The sequence below is a fragment of the Felis catus genome, chromosome E1 (genome assembly GCF_018350175.1).
Source record: "Felis catus isolate Fca126 chromosome E1, F.catus_Fca126_mat1.0, whole genome shotgun sequence".
In the NCBI taxonomy this organism is placed as follows: domain Eukaryota; kingdom Metazoa; phylum Chordata; class Mammalia; order Carnivora; family Felidae; genus Felis; species Felis catus.
The window spans coordinates 20,370,558-20,395,890 of NC_058381.1; the positions used below are offsets into that span (position 1 = coordinate 20,370,558).

At 35.3% G+C, this 25,333-nt stretch overlaps 1 protein-coding gene across 9 annotated transcripts; it reads left to right on the forward strand.

Annotated features, from left to right (window-relative positions):
- On the forward strand, window positions 1-24,561 carry ZNF207 (zinc finger protein 207). 9 transcript variants are annotated; one of them, XR_002148996.3, is made up of 14 exons: window positions 1-191; window positions 1,575-1,701; window positions 5,968-6,106; window positions 7,481-7,651; window positions 7,777-7,852; window positions 8,365-8,412; window positions 9,478-9,548; window positions 11,354-11,511; window positions 12,669-12,761; window positions 13,779-14,021; window positions 14,622-14,781; window positions 14,915-15,098; window positions 18,172-18,226; window positions 22,036-24,561. XR_002148996.3 is itself a non-coding variant. In XM_019817503.3 (13 exons), exons 1-12 carry the CDS (start codon window positions 151-153, stop codon window positions 15,073-15,075), a joined length of 1,488 nt encoding a protein of 495 aa, XP_019673062.1. In that variant the 5' UTR covers window positions 1-150; the 3' UTR covers window positions 15,076-15,098; window positions 15,316-15,765. The 9 variants fall into 9 exon arrangements, 7 of the variants coding, with proteins under 7 accessions (XP_019673062.1, XP_006940129.1, XP_006940131.1 ...); XR_002148997.3 differs by having other exon boundaries at window positions 22,039-24,561; XM_019817503.3 differs by lacking the exons at window positions 18,172-18,226; window positions 22,036-24,561 and adding an exon at window positions 15,316-15,765.
- The last annotated feature ends 772 nt before the right edge of the window (window positions 24,562-25,333 follow it).

Here is a 25,333-nt window from a genome sequence, read left to right on the forward strand (position 1 = left end):
GGAGCAGAGCGGCGAACGAGGGCGTCGGCCATTTTGTGTCTGTTTCCTGTGGGACGCGGTGGTGGCCGTTGGGTCGGAAGAGTGAGCGATTTTTGCCTCGTTTTTCCTGTTAGTTTTCTCCCCCTTTCACTTTGTCGGTAGAGCGCAGTTATGGGTCGCAAGAAGAAGAAGCAGCTGAAGCCGTGGTGCTGATATCCTTTGTGGATTTGAAGTCGAGGCCGAGCGGGGGCGCCGGTTAGTGGTGACTGGGACTGGGAGGCCTTGCTTTGGCCTGTGGCTGAGAGTGTCTGGGATGTAGGCCTCGAGGTGGGTGGCTTGGTGGCTGGAGCCGGATCTGGGAAGGTTTCGTGGGAACTGAATTCCCTAGGGCGAGAGGCTCTGGCAGTTGTGGATCGTGGGACTCCGTGACTCAGGAGGTTCTTGCTTCGGTGCGAGCGTTGACCTAACCACTGGGAGGCGGCTTGGACCCCTCCACCAAGGACAGTGTCCCCTAAGGATATTCTGCCACATTCTGTTGTTTTGGTGACGATTCAACAAAGGGACTTTCTTCGAGTATTAATACGCTGATTGACTCTGGAGGATTAGGGGAGAGCTTCCGGAGTGTGTCACCCACTTTTTCCGTTTAATTGGGGAATCGGTGGTTTAGGGAAGGCTTGTGTTAGTCAACCATGGTTTCTTTCTTTCTTTTTTTTTGGCCGGGGGTGGAGTGGGGTGGGGGAGAACTAGCTTCCGCGTCTCACCCGCTGGCGCCTTAATCTTCAAGAAGCGTAAAGGGTGGAGTTTCTTGTGTCTATCACCCAGCTTCGTAAGACTGAAAAAAAAATGCTTTTTATTTTTTAGTAAAACGTGGCGTCTTTTTAATATTTTTTTCGGGAAGGGCTAATACCGTTTACGTTAAAATTGATTTACTTCTGTCTCGTACCTAAAAACGGTTACGGAACTGCATTTGTTTATATAATGGTTGAAAAACGGTCACGAATTTCTTTAATGAGCTTTTAGGAAAGTCTGCCCAGTGAGAGAAAATTTCCCAGTTTTATTAATGTAACTTATCTGTGAGTTTAGATACATGCCATGGCAACATATTCGTAAAAAGTTGCAAACAACTTTGTGGATTATTCATACGAAATTGTGTCATTCTTACTCACTGTGAGTTTATTCTTGGATCGAAATAAAATAAATATTCCTAAATTCCATATGTTAGGTAGATTTTTAACATTTTGATTTTTTTGTTTTCTAGTTAATGAGTTCTGTTTTGAAATCCATTCTTGACATAAACTTGGGGATTTTTTGACATTGAACTGTCCAGTCCACAGCGTGCATTTGTAAATTTTGAAATATTGAACAGAAGTTATTTTACTTAAATCTTTGTAAAATGCGGGGATTTTACAGTAATCTTGCTGATTACTGAGATGTGTTCGTTTAGAGATGGTGAGAGATTATGGGCATAAAGTACCTTCTTGGTTTTAACTGCTCCTATGTTTTAATGTTCCTCTTCCTAGTCTCTTACTATGACAGGTTTTTTTAATAGGCAGTGTCATTTTGTGCTGTTTTTGTACCTTAACAACATTGATCAGGTATTGTAATAGAGATTTTGATGATGAGAAGATCCTTATACAGCACCAAAAAGCAAAACATTTTAAATGCCATATATGTCATAAGAAATTGTACACAGGACCTGGCTTAGCTATTCATTGCATGCAGGTAAGGATTTTTTTTCTGTCTTTAACTTTTAACCCCTTGTGTGGAAACAACATGAAAAAAAATTATTTTAACAGTTGTAGGGTTTTGTTTATTGTGAAAGATTAGATATGGTCAGTCAGCTTAAAAAAAAACCTGTTTTTTGGCCATTAAGTTAAATAATTGATTTTTTTTTATGTTTGAAGAAAACTTATGTTCATAGTGTTTATCTTTAAGTTATTAATAATACTTTTTATTTTAGACTGGGGACAAGTTGAGGTCCCAGAGTATCTCCTCAGTTACTTGAGTTAGAGAACAAAGATCAGTGATTTAAAGTTTGTGGTCTGACCAGTTCTAATCCCATGAGAATAATACATAATTAGCTACCATTACTCTCTGCCATTGAAGGATTTGTTACAATTTCTTGCCTGAGGATAGGCTTACTTCAGTTATTATTCCTTGGACCTCTTTTGGAAAGGTAATGTGTTTCATTTAATGATGTCTGGGTTTCTTGAGCTTTTCACTACTTAGGTAGGGAGAGCTTTGCAATTTATGTTTTTAAGGATCTAGTAAGTGCCTTTATGTCTTATTCAACATTATTTCTTCTACTTTGGCCAGTCCTGGTGCTACCTGAATTTTTGCCTAATTGGACCCTAGAGAGAGATGAGATGAGCAAATTCCTATTTATTGGAAACTACTGTTGGTAGGAGGCGGGGAGGTAAATTAAAATAAGATGTTGTTTCCCCTAGTTAAAAAAGTTTATTTAAAAAGACAAGTTTATATAGATCCTCTTCAGTTATGTCACTGTAATAATAATACCCATTCAGAAATATTTTAGGGCCTGCTATGTGCTAGACCCATAATTTTCCACTGTGGCAATCACTAGTTACATGTGACTACTTAAAAGAAAATTTAAAAATTAAAAATTAAAAATTTAATTTCTCCACATTGTAACCACATTTCCAATGCTCAGTCACATGTGGCTGGTGGATGACTTGTATTGGATAGTACTGATACAGAAAGAATATTAATAATTTATCACAAAAAATTTCTGTGCGACAGCATTGTGCTAAGACAAGTGTTTTAGGCACTAGGTGTACAGCAGTGAAGGAAACAGTCACCATCATGGAGTTTAGATTTATATTGTGGAAGAAAACACTGCAGTATTTAGCTTGCCTTTTCACGATAAGTGATAGAGAAAGCTAAAACTAGGTAAGAGGCATAGGTAGGTCCACAAGATAGGAAAGACCTGAATGAGAAGCTGACATCTGAACAGATCTGAACGGAAATGAGAGAGAGCTTCCAGAAAACAGCAAATGAAAGACCCTGACATACAGGAGCATTCTTCTATATTGAAAAAGAAAGGGGAGCAATGTGCTTTATATAGAAGGGTTTACTTATTGTAGGCCATTTTCTTTCATTCTGAATGAAATGCAAGGTTGAATAGAGGTGTAGCATATTCTGTTACCTTTTCTTTTTCTTTTTTTTCTTTTTTTAAATAAGGATTCTCATGGCTATAGAGTTGCAAATAGACAGACTGCAGAATGCAGTGAGAACACTTAGGATGACTGGAGTATTCCAGGCAAGAGGTGATGGTGACAGAGACCAGAATTTGCTGATAGATTTAGATGCAGAGTATAAGAAAGTGAGGAGTTGCAGATTGATCTGAAGGTTTTTGGCCTGAGGACTGTGAGAAATGAGTTATCGTATACTAAAATGTTGAAAGCTGCAGGAAGACTAGGCTTAGAGATGAGGATGTCACGATTGTGTTGTGTTGTTAATTTTGAGACGGTCTGTTGACTATCCAGTTGGAAATGTCATATAAACAATTGTATCTGTAAGCCTGGACTTCAGAGAGGTTGGAGCTGGAGGTAGAAATTTGGAAGGATGCTGTGGTGAGCATAGCTGTTTTAATCCATGATACTAGATGTCGTTTCCTATTAGAGAGTAGAATATAGATCTAGAATAGGTGCAGGGACTCCAGCTTGGGCCACTCACAGCACTTAACGGTTAGAAGATTAAAAGAAACCATTCAAGGACATTGAAAAGGTAGGAAATCCAAGAGAGTAGTGCCCTGGAAACCAAATGAGATGATTAAAGGAGTTACTTAACAGAGTGAAATGCTGGTGGTAGGTCTAGGAAGATGAGGACAGATTGGATTTAATCAAAGTGAAGGTCATTGGTCACTTGCCAAGAGTGATTTCCTAGAGTGATGAGGATGAAAGCCTAATTGGAGTACTCTCAAGAGAAAATGAGAAAGTAGAGGCACTGTTTCAAGAAGTTGTACTATAAAGAACAGAGAAATGGAATGGAACTGGAAGGAGATCAGTTGAGAAACTATTTTAGTGACATTGTTGATTGACCAAGTGCTTTTTTTTTATGGTTTTAGTGTAATTTCACAGCAACCTGTGAAATGGGCCTGGCAGTTAAATCAGATACATCCTCCAGTTTTATAGATGATAAACTTAGGACGTTAGTAATTTAGATGGTTCACATCAGTGCTTGCTCCACCTATCTTTTCAACCAAGATCATCATTATTTCTACTAGGCAAGGTTGTAAGAAGTCTAATTCTGGCTAGGATATTGTGAGGTAGTTAAGTAAATCATGTTATTTTTCTTCTCTTTCCAATAGCTTTTGATTAGTATATTCTTGCCCTTATCATTTAGAAATATAACAGAATAGTTAATGTGTATGAATACAATTTTATTACTTTGAGGAACATAGGAGTTCCTTCATCAGCATTTGTCAAGAACAGTAACATGCATGGGGCGCCTGGGTGGCGCAGTCGGTTAAGCGTCCGACTTCAGCCAGGTCACGATCTCGCGGTCCGTGAGTTCGAGCCCCGCGTCAGGCTCTGGGCTGATGGCTCGGAGCCTGGAGCCTGTTTCCGATTCTGTGTCTCCCTCTCTCTCTGCCCCTCCCCCGTTCATGCTCTGTCTCTCTCTGTCCCAAAAATAAATAAACGTTGGAAAAAAAAAAAAAAAAAGAACAGTAACATGCCAAAAAACCAGCGTGATTAAGTCCCTTGTTGAGAAGCTTTGTTCATGGATCTTTTAATCACAGTAAAGGAACAATGGTTAAAGATCAATCAAAAATTAAGATAATTTCTGAATTTGATTTGCATGTCTCTGTTTAAAGTCTTTGAGATATATGTCTTAAGAAGAAAACACTTAGTTTTCTTTACTTTTCTGTTCTTGCATGAAAATGTTTTGGGAGGAAAGAGAAATTGAGTATGAGACAAATATGTCCCCTAAAGCAGTGGTTCTCAAGCTTGGGCATGCCTCAGGATCACCTGCAGGGCATGTTAAAACAAATTGCTAGTCTTAACCAAGAGTTTCTGGCGGAGGGGGTGGGAGGCCCCTGAGAATTTGCATTTGTAATGAGCTTTCAGGTGATGCTGATAGTCTAGGCAAAATACTTTGACATTTTTTTAGCCTAAGTTAAGGCAAGTTGCTGAAGAAACCAAGACTGACAGGAATTTTACCATATTGGCAGAAGTTACCCATGTTTGAGGGTTAGAAACATTTGATCTAGCAAAAACCATTAGTAAAAAAAAATCGTAGGTTTCCAGTGTTTTATAATAAAATCTCTTTCTCTTTGTAATCTGTCAAATTTAGTGTAATGACAGGATCACTGCTGTGGCAGTGTTAAGTGCCTCAGGTAACGCATTAGTTCTGGATATGCTAATTATAAGTGCCACTTTTACAAATTTGTAACTACCAGCTTGTCTCAAGATCAGTCTTGGAAATTTTATGTTAATTCTTCATATAGTAAGAACTTTCATAAGCTGTGCTTAAGTCAGACTTGAACCTTCTCTCATTTGAGTGGGACTGCCGGTTCATTGCTGATAATTCAAGCAAGCAAGATTACATGGTAAACAATGTTTATTGAGTCCTTACTATGTGTTAGACATCCTGCCAAATGCTTTCTGTATTCACTATGTTTTATTTAACATATACAATTTAATACCTGTAACGTCACAGGTATTAAATAGTTTTATATATTTACTTACATAATTATATAAATTGTATGATTTAATGCATTTATTCCTAAAATGATGCTAGATGTTAGGTAGTGTATATAGGTTGGATAATCTTAAATCAGAGGATTTGCGTAGTCTCACATACCTAGTAAGTAAGCAACAAAACTGGGGATTGAATCCAGATATAGTCTCACCACAGAACAAGTTATTCTTAATGATTATACTAAGTGTCCTCTGAGTAATTTCAGATTGCTCTTAAAGGACTTTATGAAACACTTTATCTAATGGAAGTTTGTTTTAATGTTAGGTGCATAAAGAGACAATAGATGCTGTACCAAATGCAATACCTGGGAGAACAGACATAGAATTGGAAATATATGGTATGGAAGGTATTCCAGAAAAAGACATGGATGAAAGAAGACGACTTCTTGAACAGAAAACGCAAGGTAAACCTTAGGATGTGTGCTTTTTCTTAACACAGCTTCACTAATGAGAGTATTACTATTACTTTGAGGTATAAATTTAATAGTGGATGTTATTCAAAATTCCAATTTTGAGGGTTTTTTTTTAATACTTATTTGAGAGAGCAAGCATGTGCGTGAGTGGGGGAGTGGCAGAGAGAACTCAATAACTGAGATGATGGTCTGAGTTGAAATCAAGAGATGCTTAACTGACTTAGCCACCAACACTATTTTTTTCAAGTTTATTTTGAGAACAGTGGAGACAACACAAGTGGGGTCGGGGAAGAGAGGGAATCCTTAGCAGGTTGCATGCTGTCAGCACAGAGCCCCATGTGTGGCTCGAATCCATGAAACTGAGATCATGTTCTGAGCCAAAATCAAGATTCAGACGTTCAGCCGACTAAGCACCCCAAGCATCCTGAGTTTTATTGTTTCTTATGTCTTAATGTTTGGAGTTGTATATTTGATTTGTATATATGTAATATCACATGGATTATTCCAAACACTTTATTATAATATAGTTTTGTTCATAACTGCATTCCAAGTGGAATTAGCAAGTGTTGAGGTTTCTGAAAATGAAGGTAGCTTGTTTTGATTTGATTATATAACCACTAATAGTAAATTTTTTGGTAATGCTGTTACTTGATTTGGATTTTACAATCACTTATTATCCAGATGGTAGGTAGAAGTTATCAATTATGAAAAAAAATTTTTTTTAAAGTAAGCTCTACACCCAACGTAAAGCTTGAACTCGGAGCCCTGAGATCAAGAGTTAAATGCTCTATTGACTGAGCAAGCCAAGTGCCCTGAAAGTTTTTGTTTTCGAAAGCATTGTAGAAAGGTCAGACCTCTTTGTCATAGTTTACCTTTTGAGATGGAATAGAAAGCTGTTTTGTTTTTGTTTTTCAAAAAAAAAATGAGGAAAATTATTTAAAGTTTATTTCTTTTGAGAAAGAGAGCACAAGCAGGGGAGGGGTATGGGAGGAGGGACAAGAGAGAATTTCAAGCAGGCTCTGCACCATGAGCATGGAGCCCATTGTGGGGCTCGATCTCCCGAACTCCAAGATTATGACCTGAGCTGAAGTTGTATGCTTAACTAAGCCACCCAGGTGCCCTGTAGGAAAATTATTTTTTACCTGTCAGAATAGGGAAAGGATGTTAACCTTCTTGCTTAATAGAGATTGAAAACACATTTGAAGAGTAAAAAGAATAATATTGACTGAATTTCTTTGCAAGAAAAATCTCATGAGCTAATTACAGTGAAATAACTTTTTTTGATGTTGAATGTCTTAAGCTTGCTTAGTTTTTTTTGTTTTTTTTTTTTACTTCATGGGAAAAATTAATTAAAACTTTTGTTAGCAGAGAGTCAAAAAAAGAAGCAACAAGATGATTCTGATGAATATGATGATGATGACTCTGCAGCTTCAACTTCATTTCAGCCACAGCCTGTTCAACCTCAGCAAGGTTATATCCCCCCAATGGCACAGCCAGGACTGCCACCAGTCCCGGGAGCACCAGGAATGCCTCCAGGTATCACATAAGGGTTACGATTTAACATTCTTAGGACTTTGTTGATATGGTATAGAAGTATTAAAATTTTTCTCTTAACCCTTTAATATTTGTGACTTTTTTGTTGGTGAAATTTTTATTTATAGGCATACCTCCATTAATGCCGGGTGTTCCTCCTCTGATGCCAGGAATGCCACCAGTTATGCCAGGCATGCCACCTGGGTAAGAAAACTTTTAATTGACTTGTGGGCTTGTGCCTAGTAATAATCTTTTCAACTTGGGTGTTACATGAATTGTAAAATGTTACTTTGCCTTTTTTCTTTTTTTTTTTTTTTCTTAAAGGTATGGGCTCCCTAAACTTAAACTTGTCTAAAAAGGGGTCTACCAATAAATTTAAGGAATATAAATTTGCCTCTGAAGAGAATAGATTTTTGGGTTTTAGGATGTGTGTAGGCAGCCATCTACTTCAATTGCCTCTGATGTAATTAAAGTAGTTGGTTGTAGATTTGTGTTTCTGAGATTCAGAACTGTCCATGACACTTTGTAGTTGTGACAAGAAGCAAACTCTGTAAATGATTTATTTGTCAAATCATCAAGAACTAAAATGAATATGAGGTGCTCGTGCCTATCACTTTTACTTAAAAAATTGTTGGATGTGAGAGGTATACAATACACTTTCCCACTGTATTTTGAAAATCACAGTTAGATTTTGATTTTGTCATACATTTTCACAGATTGCATCATCAGAGAAAATACACCCAGTCATTTTGCGGTGAAAACATGTAAGCATCTCATTCATAATGTAATTCAGGAGGTATAATCATAATGTCATTTTTTTTGTGTGTTTAATGGTATCTATTCAGTTGACTTCAGAAATTTTCTAACCTTCCTCACTAAAACTTCTAGAATGTGCAAGCTGGTTGACACAAGTCTTAATGGAGGGGAAAAAAAAAAGACATTTGTGAGGAACCAGTAATAAATAGACCCATATAAATAAAGCATTTTCTAAACATGCAGCTGTTTTTCGCCAGACTGCTAAAGTAATGGAATTTAGTAAAAAGTGTTGATATTTAAGAAAGAATAGATACTCTTTTGCCAAATTAACATGCGTTGTTATAGAAGGTAATTCGGTTTTCCTGTAATGAAATCTATATATAGAAGTTAATTTTCTAATAAAGTCCTCAATTAAGAATTCACAAACTTGTAAATGTTTTAAGTGAATGGACACTGGTATTTGAAGGTGAGCTCTTTTAGGGGAAGGAAAATAAATATGGGTTATGTCTTTAGTCATGGTTTAGTGTTAGGTGGCCGTTAGAAATTAGGCAATTGTGTGAGGTTACTTTTGACTGTCATTAATTTTGGTGGTAGTTTTTTTTGTAACCCTCCTCCCAAGAATCTTTACTCCACAGTGTATATTCAATATTTTCTTTTTGAAAAATATAATGACTCTAAAATAATTTTTCTTTTTTATTTATATTCTGTATGGGTATTTTCCAAATGAGACCAAAGGTGATTATGATTTCCAATTACACATATTTTAGATGAGGCCTCTTGTCTGTATTGAGGGTATAATTGTTCATAGTGACCTTAAGTGTATGAAAATGTTTTGTAAGAGAGACTGGTTTTGCCCCCTTACTTTACTGATAAACCCAAGAGGTTTGATGGTTTTTAGAAGACTTACTTTGATAGAATTGTTCTAGTGTTGTGTGTTCTTTCAGCTTGATTTTCAATATTAGGGGTCAAATTCAAGTCTTTTATCTATTGTTTCAGGCTTTAGCCAAAATGTTTTCTAATAGTTTATACTGTTGATTAACTTGGTTTGTTTCTTGAAATTTGCTTTCTAATAGAATGATGCCAATGGGTGGAATGATGCCACCTGGACCAGGAATACCACCTCTGATGCCTGGTATGCCACCAGGTATGAAACATTAGACAATAACCTTTTTACTAAGGACTGGCATGCTTTATTCTTAAGTATTGTGGACAGTAGGTTTGTGGACGTTGGTGCAATTTTAATATTAAAATTTAGTTCTTTTTTAAATTGATTGGACAAGTGTTAGAATGGATGCTTTTTTTTTGAGTTTTGAAATAGTAAATAGGTTTCAAAGCAATCAGAAATGAGTCACAGAACCTATGCACCAAAGCTCATATACCTAAAAAGGGTTTTATTTGTTAGGAATTTTTTAGATAAGTAACGGAGAGTCTTAGAAAATAATAGGGAACCATAACAAACTGTATTAAACAATGTAGGCATTTATGGCCTCCCTCAATGAAAAGTGGTAGATTCAGTGGCTGGGGATCTCAAGAACCCATGTGTTTAAAATTTTCTCCTTTGCACTTGAGCTTTTCTCCTTGGGACATGTTGCTCAGTTGTTACAAGATAACTCAGGCAAGAAAGGGTGTCAACAGCAGTGGGCTCTTGTTTTAAGTTTATTTATTTTGAGAGAGAGTGCACGTGTGCACACGTAAGCCAGGAAGGGACAGGGAGAGAGGGAGAGAAAAGCCCAAGCAGGCTCTGCACTGTCTGCACAGAGCTTGATGTAGGGCTCCATCACATGCCTGTGAGATGATATGAGCCGAAATCAAGAGTCGAATGCTAAACTGACTGAGCCACCCAGGCACCCCACCTTTTTGTCATTAGGCAGCAAAATAACTCTCCCAGAAGCTCCTTAGCCTCTTACAGTTGACCAGAAACAGGGCTAATGGACCCTTTAGCTGAAACGGAGCCTGTGTTAAGAACTATCTTGACTCTATCCTATAATGTGGGGAACCAAATTTCATTAGCCAAGTAGGTGTGCTTGGCTTCACAGGTCTTCATGAGGCTTTCTCAGTTGGTTGCCTTTTTTTTTTTTTTGTATGTAATCCTAGCAAGTTTGGTGTGCAGTCCGTAGCAGATTAAGAAGTATTCAAGTGATAGTTGACGTAAAAGTAACAGGATAAATGAGGCAGCGGCAAAATGTGCATCATTGCCAGGACAGGCATTAATTTATAGGCAATAGCTCCACGTGTGTTCTGAGAGAATTTTAGGCATTTAAAGGAATGTAGAATAATAACCAATGTTCAGTTGATAATGTGAAGTTAGTAAAAGTTTTTAAGTTATGTTTAGGAACTTTGAAGAACGTACTAGTAATGGATTTTTAGGAAAATTTACTTGAACTGCTTTAAAGGAGGAGTGCCTGGCTGGCTCAGTCAGTAGAGTGTGTGACTTTTCACCTCAGGGTTGTAATTTTGAGCCCCATGTTGGGTTTAGAGATGACTTAAAAATCTTTTGAAGTGTTTGCAAGAATAATTTTCCTGAAAAAAAATTTATGGGTATATGACCTATCAAAAGTTTTTACAATAATTTGAATTGAATTCGAGTTTAGAGAACATCCAGCTGTTGGATGATTGTAATAGTTCTCTTATGTGTTTCACAAGGTTTGCTAAATCAGGAAGATTAGTAACTTACTTTCTACTTTTCCTATACAAGGAGTCTCTAGTGGTGTCTTTCACTTTCCAAAATTCTGAAGAGATACAAAGGAATAGAAAGGTTGAGGCAAGATTGTTCCAAGGAACAAATGCCTAAGATATTTGGACTTCATTGAATTGAGCAGTTCATCAGTAACTTTGTAGTGTAGAATTGTTTTTTAACATGGTATATTTTAACAAGAAAGTCTTGGAAAAATACTTTTTCTGAATTAAAAGTTTCAACAACTCCCTTTCCCCAATATTTCGTCTTTACAGGTATGCCCCCTCCTGTTCCCCGTCCAGGAATTCCTCCAATGACTCAAGCACAGGCTGTTTCAGCGCCAGGCATTCTTAATAGACCACCTGCACCGACAGCAACAGTTCCTGCTCCACAGCCTCCAGTTACTAAGCCTCTTTTCCCCAGTGCTGGACAGGTAAGGTGAAATTTCTGAAAAGGAGTGCACTTGTATTTAAAGGTAAAGTTGTAGTTGTTTATAGAAATCCTTTAAATCGTCATAGATCAATTTTTTGTTGATAATCATTTTCATACAATTTATTAAATACAAAGAAGTGTCCTACTCTCTTCCATGTTTGCACACGTTGATTTCTTCTAGTCAAAAAAGATTGGCTGGAGCCCAATAGTGTAGTATGTTTTTTGTTTTCATAGCTGTGAATTCTGGTCATTCTTAGCTTTAGTTAGGAATGAAAGTTTAATTTCTGGGGACTTAAATACATAATAGTGTTTAGAGGTCCTCCTTCACATCTTGAACTATGAATGGAATGAAATCAAAGGCAAAGGTGAAAATCCTAAGACCTTAGCAAATCATTCGTTGAACTCTTTAATGTAGAACAATGACGAAACACAATGCTGCACTTTTGCAGGAAGGCATCGTTTGACCTAGTTAGACTTCTCTTTCCTACTGACCTTGTCTATGTTCAGAACTCAGAAGCTAAAGATGCTTTTGTTATATATAGTAACTGTATAATGGTGGTTACTTTTGGGCTTTTCCCCCCAAGTTGTATTCAAAATTAGGCAGATGTAATCCATTCAGAATTAAGGTCGGGATGTATGTTCTTGTTTTTTTCTTTTCACTTTAACGTTATCCCATAGAGGTTTTCTTTTCTCAGTTTTTTTGTTTGTAGTTGCTAAGTTAAAAGTACTACTTTTTAAGTCCCTTTTAAACACATTAACTACGTTTTTGAGGTGGGTGGGGATTTTGTTTATTGAGAGATGTCAAACTTTTAGCAAAAATCATTCAATTAGATTGAAGTGTCAGTAACGCATCTTTAGTCTCAGTTGAAGGTATCATTTTTGAAATATCACAGTGCAAAACACATCCAGTTTTAGAAAAGAAACTGGTTAATAACTAGGTTTATTGGTGTAGAATTTAAAAAATTTTATGAGGCTCATACTGTCACTTTGTTTATTGTAAATGCATTAACTGCCTGCCTCTTAAAATAAATCTGATTTGATTGCATTATATTTTGCATTTATAAAAATGCAATCTATACTAAAAAAAGTCTACCACATGGCTTATTTTCACCCATTTGTTTGGAGACTTTTCATTGTTTCCTTTCTTTTATGCTACAGATGGGGACACCTGTAACAAGCTCAAGTACAGCTTCATCCAATTCAGAAAGTCTGTCTGCATCTTCTAAAGCTCTGTTTCCTAGCACAGCACAAGTACGCAGGAAGTTGCAGTTTAAAATTGTTAAAATGGCTTTATAAACTTAACCCTTTGGACCCTACTTTAAAACTAAATCTTTTCTGAAAAATATACTATGTTTAATTTTTTTTTTAAGTAAAGTTAATGGTATAAAAATCAATGGTATTTGAAAATTTGAACTCGTACCAATAGAAAAAAATGTACCCCAAACTCCTATGGTTCTAAAGGGTTAAAAGCATGTAAGCAGTAAATGCATTATAGTGGCCAATGGTTAGCCTGATGCATGATTAAGCTTTTTTGATTTATGCTGTTTAATCTAATGCATCACATACAATGTAAGGAAATTTAGTACTCTGCGTTTGGTTCTAAAAGTTGGCCTACTCTTCATATTTCAGTTGTTTGGTATTTTGAAAAGTAACCTATTTACTACTGGTAACTTTATGTTTAAAAGTTCCTACTAAACCCTTTTGTCCGTGATAATCATCTAGCCGTTGTTAAGTGGGAGGACATTGTATTATCTATATAAAGAAAATTTCTGAAGGACATTTTTTAATATGTCATCACTGATGCAGTTTATGTTATGCTTGGTAATTGAAATTTATCCAAGCATTTGTATTCTGTAATTTCTGAACTTTTTTGTTTTGAACTGCTTGGTAGATTGATTAAACAACTAATTTAGAATAGTAACAATAGAGCATACTATTGTGATACAGTGTGTTTCATCAGCCTGAAATAAATACACAGCTTTGTAAAGCAAATAAACTTTGGTGAGAAGGTAGATAAACTCTTAGAAGTTACATATGCAGTCTTTATTTCTGCTGCTGAGTTTTGGATGTGACTTTGACCCAGCATCTTTAGATATTCTTACATATTATCTTGATTTTTGTGGAGTTTTTATCATGTTAACTTTGTTTTAATTTCATTTAAAGTTTGGTCCTTTATCGAATGTTGGTGTCTCACTTTTAGGTTAATTATAGTAGATACACTCACTTTTGGGTTTTGAAGTTTCGTTAATGAAAGATTGTATTTTACAGGCTCAGGCAGCTGTCCAAGGACCTGTTGGTACAGATTTCAAGCCTTTAAATAGTACCCCTGCAACAACTACAGAACCCCCAAAGCCTACATTCCCTGCTTATACACAGTCTACAGCTTCAACCACTAGTACAACAAATAGCACTGCAGCTAAACCAGCAGCTTCAATAACAAGTAAGCCTGCTACACTTACAACAACCAGTGCAACCAGTAAGTTGATCCATCCAGATGAGGATATATCACTGGTAAGTTTTTCACATACAGGTTTTTACTAGCATAATTTGAATACTGTTGTAGCATCTCATCCTCCTCTTGAGAAGTGTTAATTTGTACACTGATGGTCTTATAATCTGATTTAATGCTTACGCTGTGGTTTTTATCATTCTGATTTCTAAGAACCACAGAATAAATATTGCATGCGTGTGTGTTTTGATTTTAGACACACTCCTCCTACTCCCAGACTGTTTCTTAAAGAAGACACTAATTTGGGTTCTTGCTGTCAAAAATCATATTAGTTAACATAAATTTGTAAATTAAACAAGTGTGAGAGGTAGTATCTACAGATCCTTTGAAACTTACCTACCTTTCTCACTAGACCCTTTCTTGCTGAGGCAGGTGTATATTTCCTGGAAAGTTATTAGCCATTCTTCAAATATAAAAATAGGTGAGGTTTTCTTGAGGCATTGAGATTTTAAGTAGTCAGTCTGGTTTGTGGAGCTTAAGTAATGGTTGACAAGGGTACATTTGTTAAAGGTTACTGTGTAAGATTTTAGATGTTTGCCTTTTATGCTTAATGATTCTCTCTGCATTCAAGTGTTTAACATTGTGTTCATTTTTATTCATAGGAAGAGAGAAGGGCACAGTTACCTAAATACCAACGTAATCTTCCTCGACCAGGACAGGCTCCCATTGGTAATCCACCAGTTGGACCTATTGGAGGTATGATGCCACCACAGCCAGGCATCCCACAGCAACAAGGAATGAGACCCCCAATGCCGCCTCATGGTATTTCTTTTTATGTTTATTTAGTGGATTTTCTGAGTATACACATAAATTTATCTTCAAAATACATTGCATTTAAAAGTACAGTGCACAAACCAACTCAATCTATTTTTTGTGTTTTAAATGTGTTTTTTAGGTCAGTACGGTGGTCATCATCAAGGCATGCCAGGTTACCTTCCTGGTGCTATGCCACCGTATGGGCAGGGACCGCCAATGGTACCCCCTTACCAAGGTGGGCCTCCTCGACCTCCGATGGGAATGAGACCTCCTGTAATGTCGCAAGGTGGCCGTTACTGATCTTACTTCATCCAATCTAATAGGTTTGGAGATTAAACCTTTTCTCAACTTGTGCTGTTTATATAGCCAAGCTTCCGTCAATAAGGCTTCATTGTGACTTTAACAAACATTATCTTCCCACATACCAGGAACTATTGGACATTTATTTTACATGGGAAAAATTATTTGGAATAATAAAGCAGGAACTTTTCCTGAAGTTGCAATTTATACTGTATGGCTTCTTTTTCATGTTTCATCTAGGTTTTTAGAAGTGAAGTATAGTAAATTTGGTTCGTTATATTGTGAAGGCGCTGGAATTACATGAACATACCACCTTAATAAAGGCAAGTTCTGTAAGCTTACATTGCTATTTGTAAAGTTATGCCTTCACAGCATTTCAGATGCTGTTGGACTTCATGTCCCCAACCTAGCTTGGTGAGGGCTGTAACTGTTTCCGAGACCTGTACATTGGAAGTCTGAATGTATAACAATATTTAATGTATTTAGAGTTCCTCATGTTGCAGGGTTTAAGAAATCTGACCCACCAAGGTCATGTGACTTTTCTGTACTGTTAAACTTCATTGTAATAAAATGAGAGAAAAACTTATGCCTTTTTATTCATAACCCAGCTGTGGACCACTGCCTGAAAGGTTTGTACAGATGCATGCCACAGTAGATGTCCACAAAATAAAATTCATAGTTACCAATACAGTTTTGATACATCATTGGATTCTGTCTTTGAATTGTAGGTTGTTCCTTAGCTGCATGTTTTAAACTGGACAGTATGTATAGACTTGTATGTTAGTGCTTAAGTTGACAGAAAAACTTAGTTACATATGAGCCATTACATAGTATGAAATCTTTATATTGTGTCACCTTTCCATGCCCTTGGTGTCACTACATGTTAGATGTCCTAGATATTTAAAACGTAACTTTAGTGTGCCCTCTCTCCTGCTGATGAGGTTTAGAGCCTAGTGCCAGACCCATTCATTTCCTTCTGATTATTTTTGAGACTGCAGTACTGCGTGGACCTCAGAAGCTTTTCAGGTGCAAACTTCTAGAAGCTTAGGTGCATGCAGTAAGAGTTTTTTGTGTCTTTTTTGTTTTGTTTTGTTTTTTACTGTTAATGGATTGGAATCTTTTCTAAATGTAATGCCAAATAATCTAAATGTGCCTCCGTTAGGATGCTTAACAGATGGATACAAAATTTTTTATTATGTTCCTGGAAAATTACATTATTTCTTTGATTAGATGGTTATCTTCTGTTATTTAGCCTAAATGGCTTCCCTATTAACCTTTTCATCTTGGAAATTTGAATGTTACTATGTCCTGTGAAGAACTTTTTTGTAGAGGTGACTGCTATTCATATCTTGTATTGCACGTCTCATACAGTAATACCTCTTGTTGACTTTTTGGCATCCATTTTTAAAAATCTTTTGCAAGGCAGTTTCGTGGTTAAAGTATCAAGTGATCTGTACAAAGCATAATTATTAATATGATGAACTCAAGTTGAGTTTTTCTCAACCTAAAGACTTAAAATGGTGATAAGTCTTTATAACCTATATGTGAAGGTATAGATATGACCTGAAATCAGAGTTTTTGTCTTTGAAAAAAAGTTTTAACCTTGTAGGAAAATGTTGAAAACTGTTTTAATCATCATAAGAGTCTGTATTTAAGTGACAACTAGAAGAGATTGATTTAAACAAAACCTACAAATATCTACAAAGCTGAGTGCTAATTTAAATCACACATTTTGCTCCAGTGAAATGTTTTACAGCTTTTTTCTTATGATACCATTGAGGTTCAAAAATTCCTAGCTTGAAAAGGCAACGTCCATGTATCACCGAGAATGCATTTGTTCCGTCTGCCAGCAGCGAAGCCCCATACTTTTTCTCTCACCTGCCTACTAAGTAGTTGTGGGATTAATACATATTTCTTAGATTTGGCAGCACATTTATCATATTGCCAAAGATGAACCTGTGTTGAAAATTTGTAAGGTAAAAAGGGCATGATTAAATTTAGAATGATTAAATAGGAAATGTTTTCCCAAACCACGTCTCAAGCATTTCATGTACAGGTTTATCAGCAAAATACAAATGGGTTAGTAATGTTTCAAAACTTTTATAAAGTTTTATTTACATTTAATGCAAAGATGATATATTTTATGCCAAGGTTTGTTTCTTTCTGAAGACTGAAGGGAGAAGATACCAGTACTTTTAAATAAGTGGTAGAATTTTAATTAAAAGTTAATCCAAAGTGTTACGCATGGCACTAAAGCACACCGTCTTCCTGTGTCGTGTTAGGTATATATAGCTCAAGTGGTGCCCATTTTGGTATTATTTATAGTGTAATTTGTGCATGCATCAGCATAATTAAGCTTCTAGAAAATACCTTTTACCTAACTGCTTCTGGGGTCCATAGTGTGGTTAAAACATGAGTGTAACAAATCATGTTGAAATAACTCTTAACTTTGACTTAGGCTGCTTTTAAGTAATGGGGGGGTTGAGTTGATGTAAACTATCTGCCCTCACAGAAGACAACCTTTAGGACTTGTTACATTCAGGCAGGCATTATAATTGCCATAATTTAGGAAGTTGTAAGACTAGTGGGACTGCAAACATTGGCTGTCCCTTACGTCCATTCCTATATCCTCCTTTTTTAAAAAAAACAAAGTGACTTAACGTTTTGTCTGGCACTAGTTTCTATTGTGTGTAGATTTTATCTAACTGTATGACAGAACAAGACCAGCAGATGAGGATCAACTTTTGAATGGCTGCTGGAATTCTCATTTAATCTGAGTACTTCTATATTTTAGTAATAATCTCAGACATTTTCCATTAGGATTGGGGAAAATACTCTTCGTGTACTCCTGTTCCACTGATTGGGTTATATATTAAGCGTAAACTCAGCTTAATTGAACTTAGTTATTTGGGGGGAGATCCCCAACAAAAATAAGTATGGGTTCAGAGTGGATTATAGCAGACATAGCTTTTTTTTAAAAAAAAAGCTGCTCTTTTTTCCTTTGCTTGCTTGATCATTGGGATTTTTTTTTAATGCATGTCTTTTAAATTAATTGGGTAATGTTTTTCTAAAATTAAAATTTTCTTCTTCCTATAGCCCTGCCATAGGACAGGCTGAGGCTGAGTCTCAGTGTTGCCCTGTTCAGTCTGAGGCAAGTGGGATTTATTTTATTCCTTATAGGGGCTTTCACAGCTTTATGGCTGTTGGATATTTATGTCCCCAAACTTGCAGCAAGTTTGGTGAAGGCCCCTAAATTTAATTAAACTTAGGATTTTTATACTCTTTTGGCAGAGAAGGCTCTATATTAATATTCACGTTTGACTGTGGTGTTAATAAACATAAATAAAAATATTTGATATATGTAATTTACTTTGTGTTAACAGCCTCAGTAAAGCTGGTATTGCTATATCGAACTTCAGTAAATTAACAAAATTTGACGGTTTTGATTTGGAGGCATGAAATGTTTCGTTCAAATTTTCCACTTTCACTTTTAGGAAAAACTTGTCATTTTCTTACCAAACTGTTAAATTTAACCTCATGGATAAGTTTGATCATTGGAAATGCCACTGGTTACTGAAATCTGCATTCTTAATCCCAAAGTCAATGCTTTGAACATTAAGGTTGAAAGGTCATGTGGAAATGCTTGTGATTTTTTTTTTAATATTTTCATACTTCACCACATTAGAGCAAATGTTAATGTAGAGCCCTGTGAAAGGTGGGAAGGTGGTGTGTGTGTGTGGTATGTATGCATATACACTACACATTGATAAAATAAAAGTAGTACAGACCTGTCAGTATGGGTAGATTACTATTTTTCAAGTAGCCAAACTGAAATTGAATCATGTGGTAAAGTTAGTACATTGAACTGTGGTTTTGGAACAGTCATTTTGAGGTTCATTTTCAGCCTTAGTGAATGATATTTTATGCAATATGCACATATTAAAGTATCCACATTTGTTCCCAACTAAAATTTGCTTATATTTGGTGTGAAACATGTTTATGTGTGTATGTTGTGGGGGTAAGAAGGAACTGGAAGAGAGGCCAAAACATGAACCTGGATTACTTTTCGTTCTTTCCTGTGTCTAAGCAACTGTTCTATCCAGATAGCATTTTCTTTCAAACAGTAACAGCATATAGTACAATGTTTAGCTAACCCAGGATTGTTTTCCTCGTGGTTTTAATTCTTGGAAGCATAAAGAAAAATTACTCCTTACGTGAATTCCAAATTTTCAGTGTGTAATTAGAATATATGATTTTTCTCTGTAACTGAATCATGGAAAAAAGAGTTTAATGTTTGAAGAAAATTTTGTTACAACAAAAGAATACATTCATACCTTTGTTCAGTAATTACACCTTTTACATCTCCTTAACTGGAGATGTTTTCTATTGCATCCACCATCCCCCAGTATAGTGAAATGTTCGAGTGAGGCTGCTGCTTGTGCTAATCTAATAGTGATAGTTGAAATAATTATAATTGAAATAGGCTCTTACATACTTGACTTCTGGGAGTTGGAGGGTCTCAGGGTGGCATAAATTGTTGAAGTTAATTTTCTTAATATCTCTGAAGTAGTATGATTTTGAGAATTACATAACTTTCAGGTGTCTATTACTTCCACTGGTGAACTTGGTAAATGAAAGGAAATGTGATAAAATTTTGTTTTGAGTAAACTGATACTTGTATTGGTTAGGGATATAAAGAACATTTAAAATACAAAATTTTTGTATAAATCAGGTATGTCTTTTTAAAGAGGCAGTATTTATCTGCCTAATATTAAGTAACCTTTGTGTGTTATTTCAAAACAAAATCGGTTTTCTCTTAACTGTAACTTTTATGGAAAAGTCTTCTAAAAGGAGAGCTTCAGTTATAAGACTATTGACTCTGAGGCAGTTTTGTAAGTAAACATTCCCCTAGTTACACTTCTGCTTGCTATCTCATGACTTGAATATTAGTGAAGGTTACTCTTTTTTTTTTTTTTTAACCCTTTCTCAGTATTTTATTTTCTGTCATCTGAATCACTTTAATAAATGACTTTTTTTTCCTAGCGTAGAAATCCTCTTTGTGCTATTTCTTGGCAAAATAATAAACAGTTACTTTAATGATGTTGTGTATAGTGTTGTGCACATAGTGGATATTCACAATTTTGTGATTAATGTTGAATTTTCAGAACAGTACTTTTAATATCTTGCTCTTAGGCAACCCCTATTATGGATCTAAATCAAACTATTGTGTAGGAAATGGGGAAAGCGGGATTTCAGTTTGAGCACCCTAATACTTGAAATATCTCCAACTTTACCCCAGTGTCTTCATGTTCTTACTTGGCATTTTTGTTGAGAAATAATCAGCTTGAAAGTTGCAATTTTTTAAAAAGATTTCTTCAGTAAAACTCAGGAGAATTGCTTCTTATAAGCATTGTTTTTTTGTTGTTGTTCTGAGCTCTATACATTCTTGCATAATAATTTGGCCATAAAGGGAAGAGCCTTTCATTTTCTAACCCTGGAAAAATAATAGCTTGAAACAATATATTAATTTGAATTTTTTAAACAATCTCTCTTTAAATCTGTTCAATTAATCTTACGTATCTTTGGGGAAATATCTTTATTTTACTAAAGCAGGATGTAGAAGTCCTATTAAGGCAGAAATTGAAGATCTAAAGGAGCTCTTCACTGAAGCTAATTTGAACTATTTCTATCTGAAGCAAATTGAATACTGTTACTATAAATCAAGACTGGTTTCTGGTTAGGTTCTTTAGAAGGCATATAATCAGCTATATTAGAATATGTTTGTGTGTATATTTTAATTTTGATCAAATTAACTACAGAGAAGATACATGTGAGTAAACTATTTAAATGATTGATAACTTGGACCCCATCCATTAATTCTAAATGCTGTAATAGTGTGTAAGGTTGTATTATGGCACAGCTTCAGTAATATGCTGTGTGTTTGGTCAGGGGTTTGTGTAATGCTGTGTTTGTAAAGAGGGAAAGGCTTTTTTTGGAATTCTCCTGGCCCTTTGGCATTCTTACTGTGTCTGAGTTTTGTTTTTTTGTTTTGTTTTGTTTTTAAGCATTATTGTATTTAAAGAATCTGTATGCCTTCACTTTTGGTTAAATTTGAGGAACTGGCAGCAAAAATTATTGATGCTCAACTTTGATAAAAATGAAGATTGATGTTCATACAGACCAGTATTATTTGGGGGAGAGGTCTAATTATATAGTGTTAATAGGCTTAAGAACCTTAAATGTAGTGAAAGTTAGCCCTCCGGGTTTGCATTTGGGATTAAGGTTTCATCGAATCCTTTATTCCAGTGTAGCTTATTCTTAACATTTTATTCCTAAATGCTTGAGCAATCAGATGGAAATAAAATATGCAGCATCATTTCCTGTCTCTACTAATAAAACAAGTGAGCCAAGGGAAGAGTTACTGAAGTTTCTGTAGGTTTGAGTTAGAATAATATGGGGTGTGCCTTCCTTTTAGTTAGTGTTTGTTAGTATACTTCGAGGAGAAACAGTAGGTTTACTTTTCAGCCCATGTTTTAAATCCACAATCTCTAATAAAATGAAATCAAGTATTTTGAAAATTGAATTTTAAACTAATAAAAGTTGCTTTCCTCTGTTTGAGTATGTCTACACACACTTAAATTTAGAAATTACCATGTTGAGATTTTTCCCCCCAAATCCATGCCCCCCCCTTTTTTAGAGTAACCAAAACTTCCACATATACATATCGGAATACATAGTTTATTAAAAGCGAGGTATGTCCAATAGATACACAGTGTTTTAAAGTCATTCTCATAAAGTCACTCTAAATGAAGAGCCAATGTAAGGTTACTTTTGTAAGACTTAGGGAAAAAGTTTAAAATGTATTTATGTCAGGCTCTGAGGAAATTTAATGCACATTGACTTTTTAAAACTATGGATTGAACTCCTCAGTTTAATACAATTTGTGTTTTTGTTAACTAGCAGCAGAATTTCAGCATTTGCTACTTACTGGTAGAGAAGAAAAATCCCACAGCCCTGCCAGTACAGGTTAGTTTAATCTGTAAGTACCTGATGTTCCTATTTTTTTCAAACATATCCATATAACCCACACAAGGAAGAAAGCTGTGCAGTTACTTAAATGTGAGTATAACTAATAATAGATCCATTGGACACTTTTAAACACTCAGTTCTTGGGCCAAAGTAGCTCTAGGTTTGCTAATAACCTCAGTTGTAAGAGAGGTGTATTACTGCTCCTTTATATCTGGTTGTGGTTGACCCTAAATAAATACATTGTACATAAAAGGAAAAGATGGTGAAAGTTTCAATTGGCTATACACACGTGTTGGCATGTGATCTGGAGTGCAGGGCTTTGGGTCCAGGCTCTACTGAAGCCACTCTCATGGTGGTTACTCATACTTACCTTTTAACTTTTTACAGTATGAATCAACCTAAGAAAAAAGTCAAGTTTCCTTACCTCTAGCAGTGATAAATGGTGTGCAGTCATAAGCTAGAAAATGTTTTCATACTGTGTATTTTGTTAAATGTTTGTAGTAGCTCTTGCTGTAAATAAGTACTAATTTTGTTCACCTTTTTTTGTAAACTATAACCTATTCTGTTGTTGCACCACCACTGTGGGCTCATTTTACTTTGAATTAAGAATAACAAAACTTTTTAATATTCAAATGAAAACTGACTACCCATCAAGAAACCTAGACAAATTCCTTGTATGTTCCTTTTGAGGGGCAGTAAGGTCATAATGGCTTGTAAAAAACATGTTAAGGTTTTTATTACTGTCATTGGTTCTATCAGAATTCATTGTTGTCTTGAACCATCTTTGAGAGTTTCCTTTAACCTTTAAATATTATGCTTTTGTGTTGCTAAAAATTTTAAATGCAAAGGTAAAAAGAATAAAGCATACAATTTGGTTTTCACAAGCCTGAACCATCCTTCAACTCTGTAGCATTGACTAGGATGCATGGCTACCTCCTTTACACCCTAAGTGTAATGATGTCTAATTTGAGAACATCTATCCATAAAACTAGTTGATCTTTTATTCCTATTAATTGGGGGTGGTGATTAGCCACTGAAAACAGACCATCTTAGTGTTATTTTGTTTGAAAGTCATGCATTTAGTTAATTAAAAATCTCAATATATCAACTGATAATAAAATTTTAAGATATCCACTTGTTTTTTTAATATAAAATTGCCTAAGGGCTTAAGTTTCGTTGCCTTTCACAGTTTAATCTATATAAGAAATGGCGTAGATACAGTGGAAATGGTTTTCCTTAAAACCATCTCTATAAAGCTGCCTTTCTGGTGAGTACTATTTTATACTTATATGTCACAATTTTTCTTTTTAAGTTTAACTGAAATGGGATACTGATCAAAGAAGTGAGCAATCTGAATTTGTACACTCTTTAGATAATATCTGAATCAGAAATGTATTTTATTTAAAAGTTGAATATTTCACTTCCTGACATTTCCCTAATAATCCAGGATCACTTTCTGACTTTGACTTAACAGACTAACTGGAAAACCTATTAACATATAAATTGTTTCCTTTTAGTGAGATGGAAAAAATGTTTTTATTCAGAATTATCTAGTATTTTTACAAATATTAAGATTTTCCTTTTAGCTAACAACCAAAAGTGTTTTCTCAATGCTTTCACTTCCCACACTGCATAGGTATAAAAGTTAAATAGCAGAATTTGTCTGTTCTCCGTGAAGCTGTTGTTGCAGTGATTCATGAGCTATTAAAGCCAAGGGTAGAGTTGAAGAAGGACTTGCCTGAAATGTTCCTGCAGACTAATGCTTTACAGGATTCCCTTTGAATGAGCTTAAAAATTTCAAGTGTATTTTTAAATCTCTCTAACCTTGCATGGAAAATGTGGATTAGAAATGCTGGTTTCTGAGACTGTGTATGCCAGCAGAAATTAGCCTCTGGGTATATTTCTAATTACTTTATGCCCTGTTCAGTACTTTCCTTCAGTGTAACACATGGATTTTTTTCCTCTTTAGTCTTAAACCACATCCTAGATGATGTCAATATAAGCTAAGGATGTTTTCATATTGTATTTCCTGCTGTTATCTTTGTAAACCAACAATGAACAGTAAGCTCCTAATACTTTTTAGTATGGAAAATGGTAGTCTTCTCTAAAATAAACCTGAAAATTGATGTCTTGAGTATGTGATAATGGTGATGTATTCTTCTAGATAAGCACTAAACAAAGTATGGACCCTCAATTTATGTCTTTAAGATTTAAAGTGAAGTAAATTTCTAAGGAATTCTGTCCTTTCCTAGCAAGGATAAGCAGACATTGAAAATGTGGTAAGTATGTAACTGTGAATGCATGTAATAGTGGTGAGAGTAAGTAGCCAAATTTCCATAGCATAAAAATAACTTAGACATAAACAAGATTTCTTGAATTTCCTTTGCGACTTAATGTATGTGTGTCTAGCATTTTTACAAATTTGTGTGCACAATGATTAAATTGGAATGTACCTTACTCCTTTGTCTGGTTTCTTTTTGTTTTGTATGGTGCTTTAAATACTAATTTTATTTCAAGCTTTTTTCAGGGTAGAAATAAGTGGCTGATAAAGAAAATACCTTCAAGAAGAATTATTTAAATGTTCCTATTTTAAAACCCAGTGATGACTTTCAGTTTTCTTAAAGCCTTTTGTTTTTCAGCTCCAGTTAAAACTGACAATAGACAGCAGATCAGAAATGGGAGAAAACAAAAACAAAAACCTTGTGCTCATTCTGAAATATTGTAGGAATTCATTATTGTCCGATAGTAAAATGTTGTTAAGCTAGTATTTGATTTTCATGGAAGCAGTGCTTTTTTAAAATAAGAGAAAAAGGTGATGAGGTTTGGAATCTCCCCTATTCTCCCTGGGTGTTGTATTAAGAAGAAGATAGTAAATGGAAACATTTCACTTGATACATCATGGAAGGTGATTTATTTCTGAGTAATATGTCCATTTCTTTTCAGACTAGCATTGTGTGAAGCAGTTCAGGATCCCAAAGGGTTTGTAGTAAAGAGGAGGCCCTTCTCAGTTCAGTCTACAGGTTTTATTTACCTTAGCATTATACTGGTAAGGAGTAAAATGGAAAAGCAAGTTCTACAAGGGGTATGATGGTAAGGGGGACCCGAACAAGCAAGGGAGAATAAATGGCTAGTCCATTTGTATGGTTAAATGATCTAGCTAAACAAACAAATTATTTTATTTTATTAAAAAAAATTTTTTTTTTCAACATTTATTTATTTTTGGGACAGA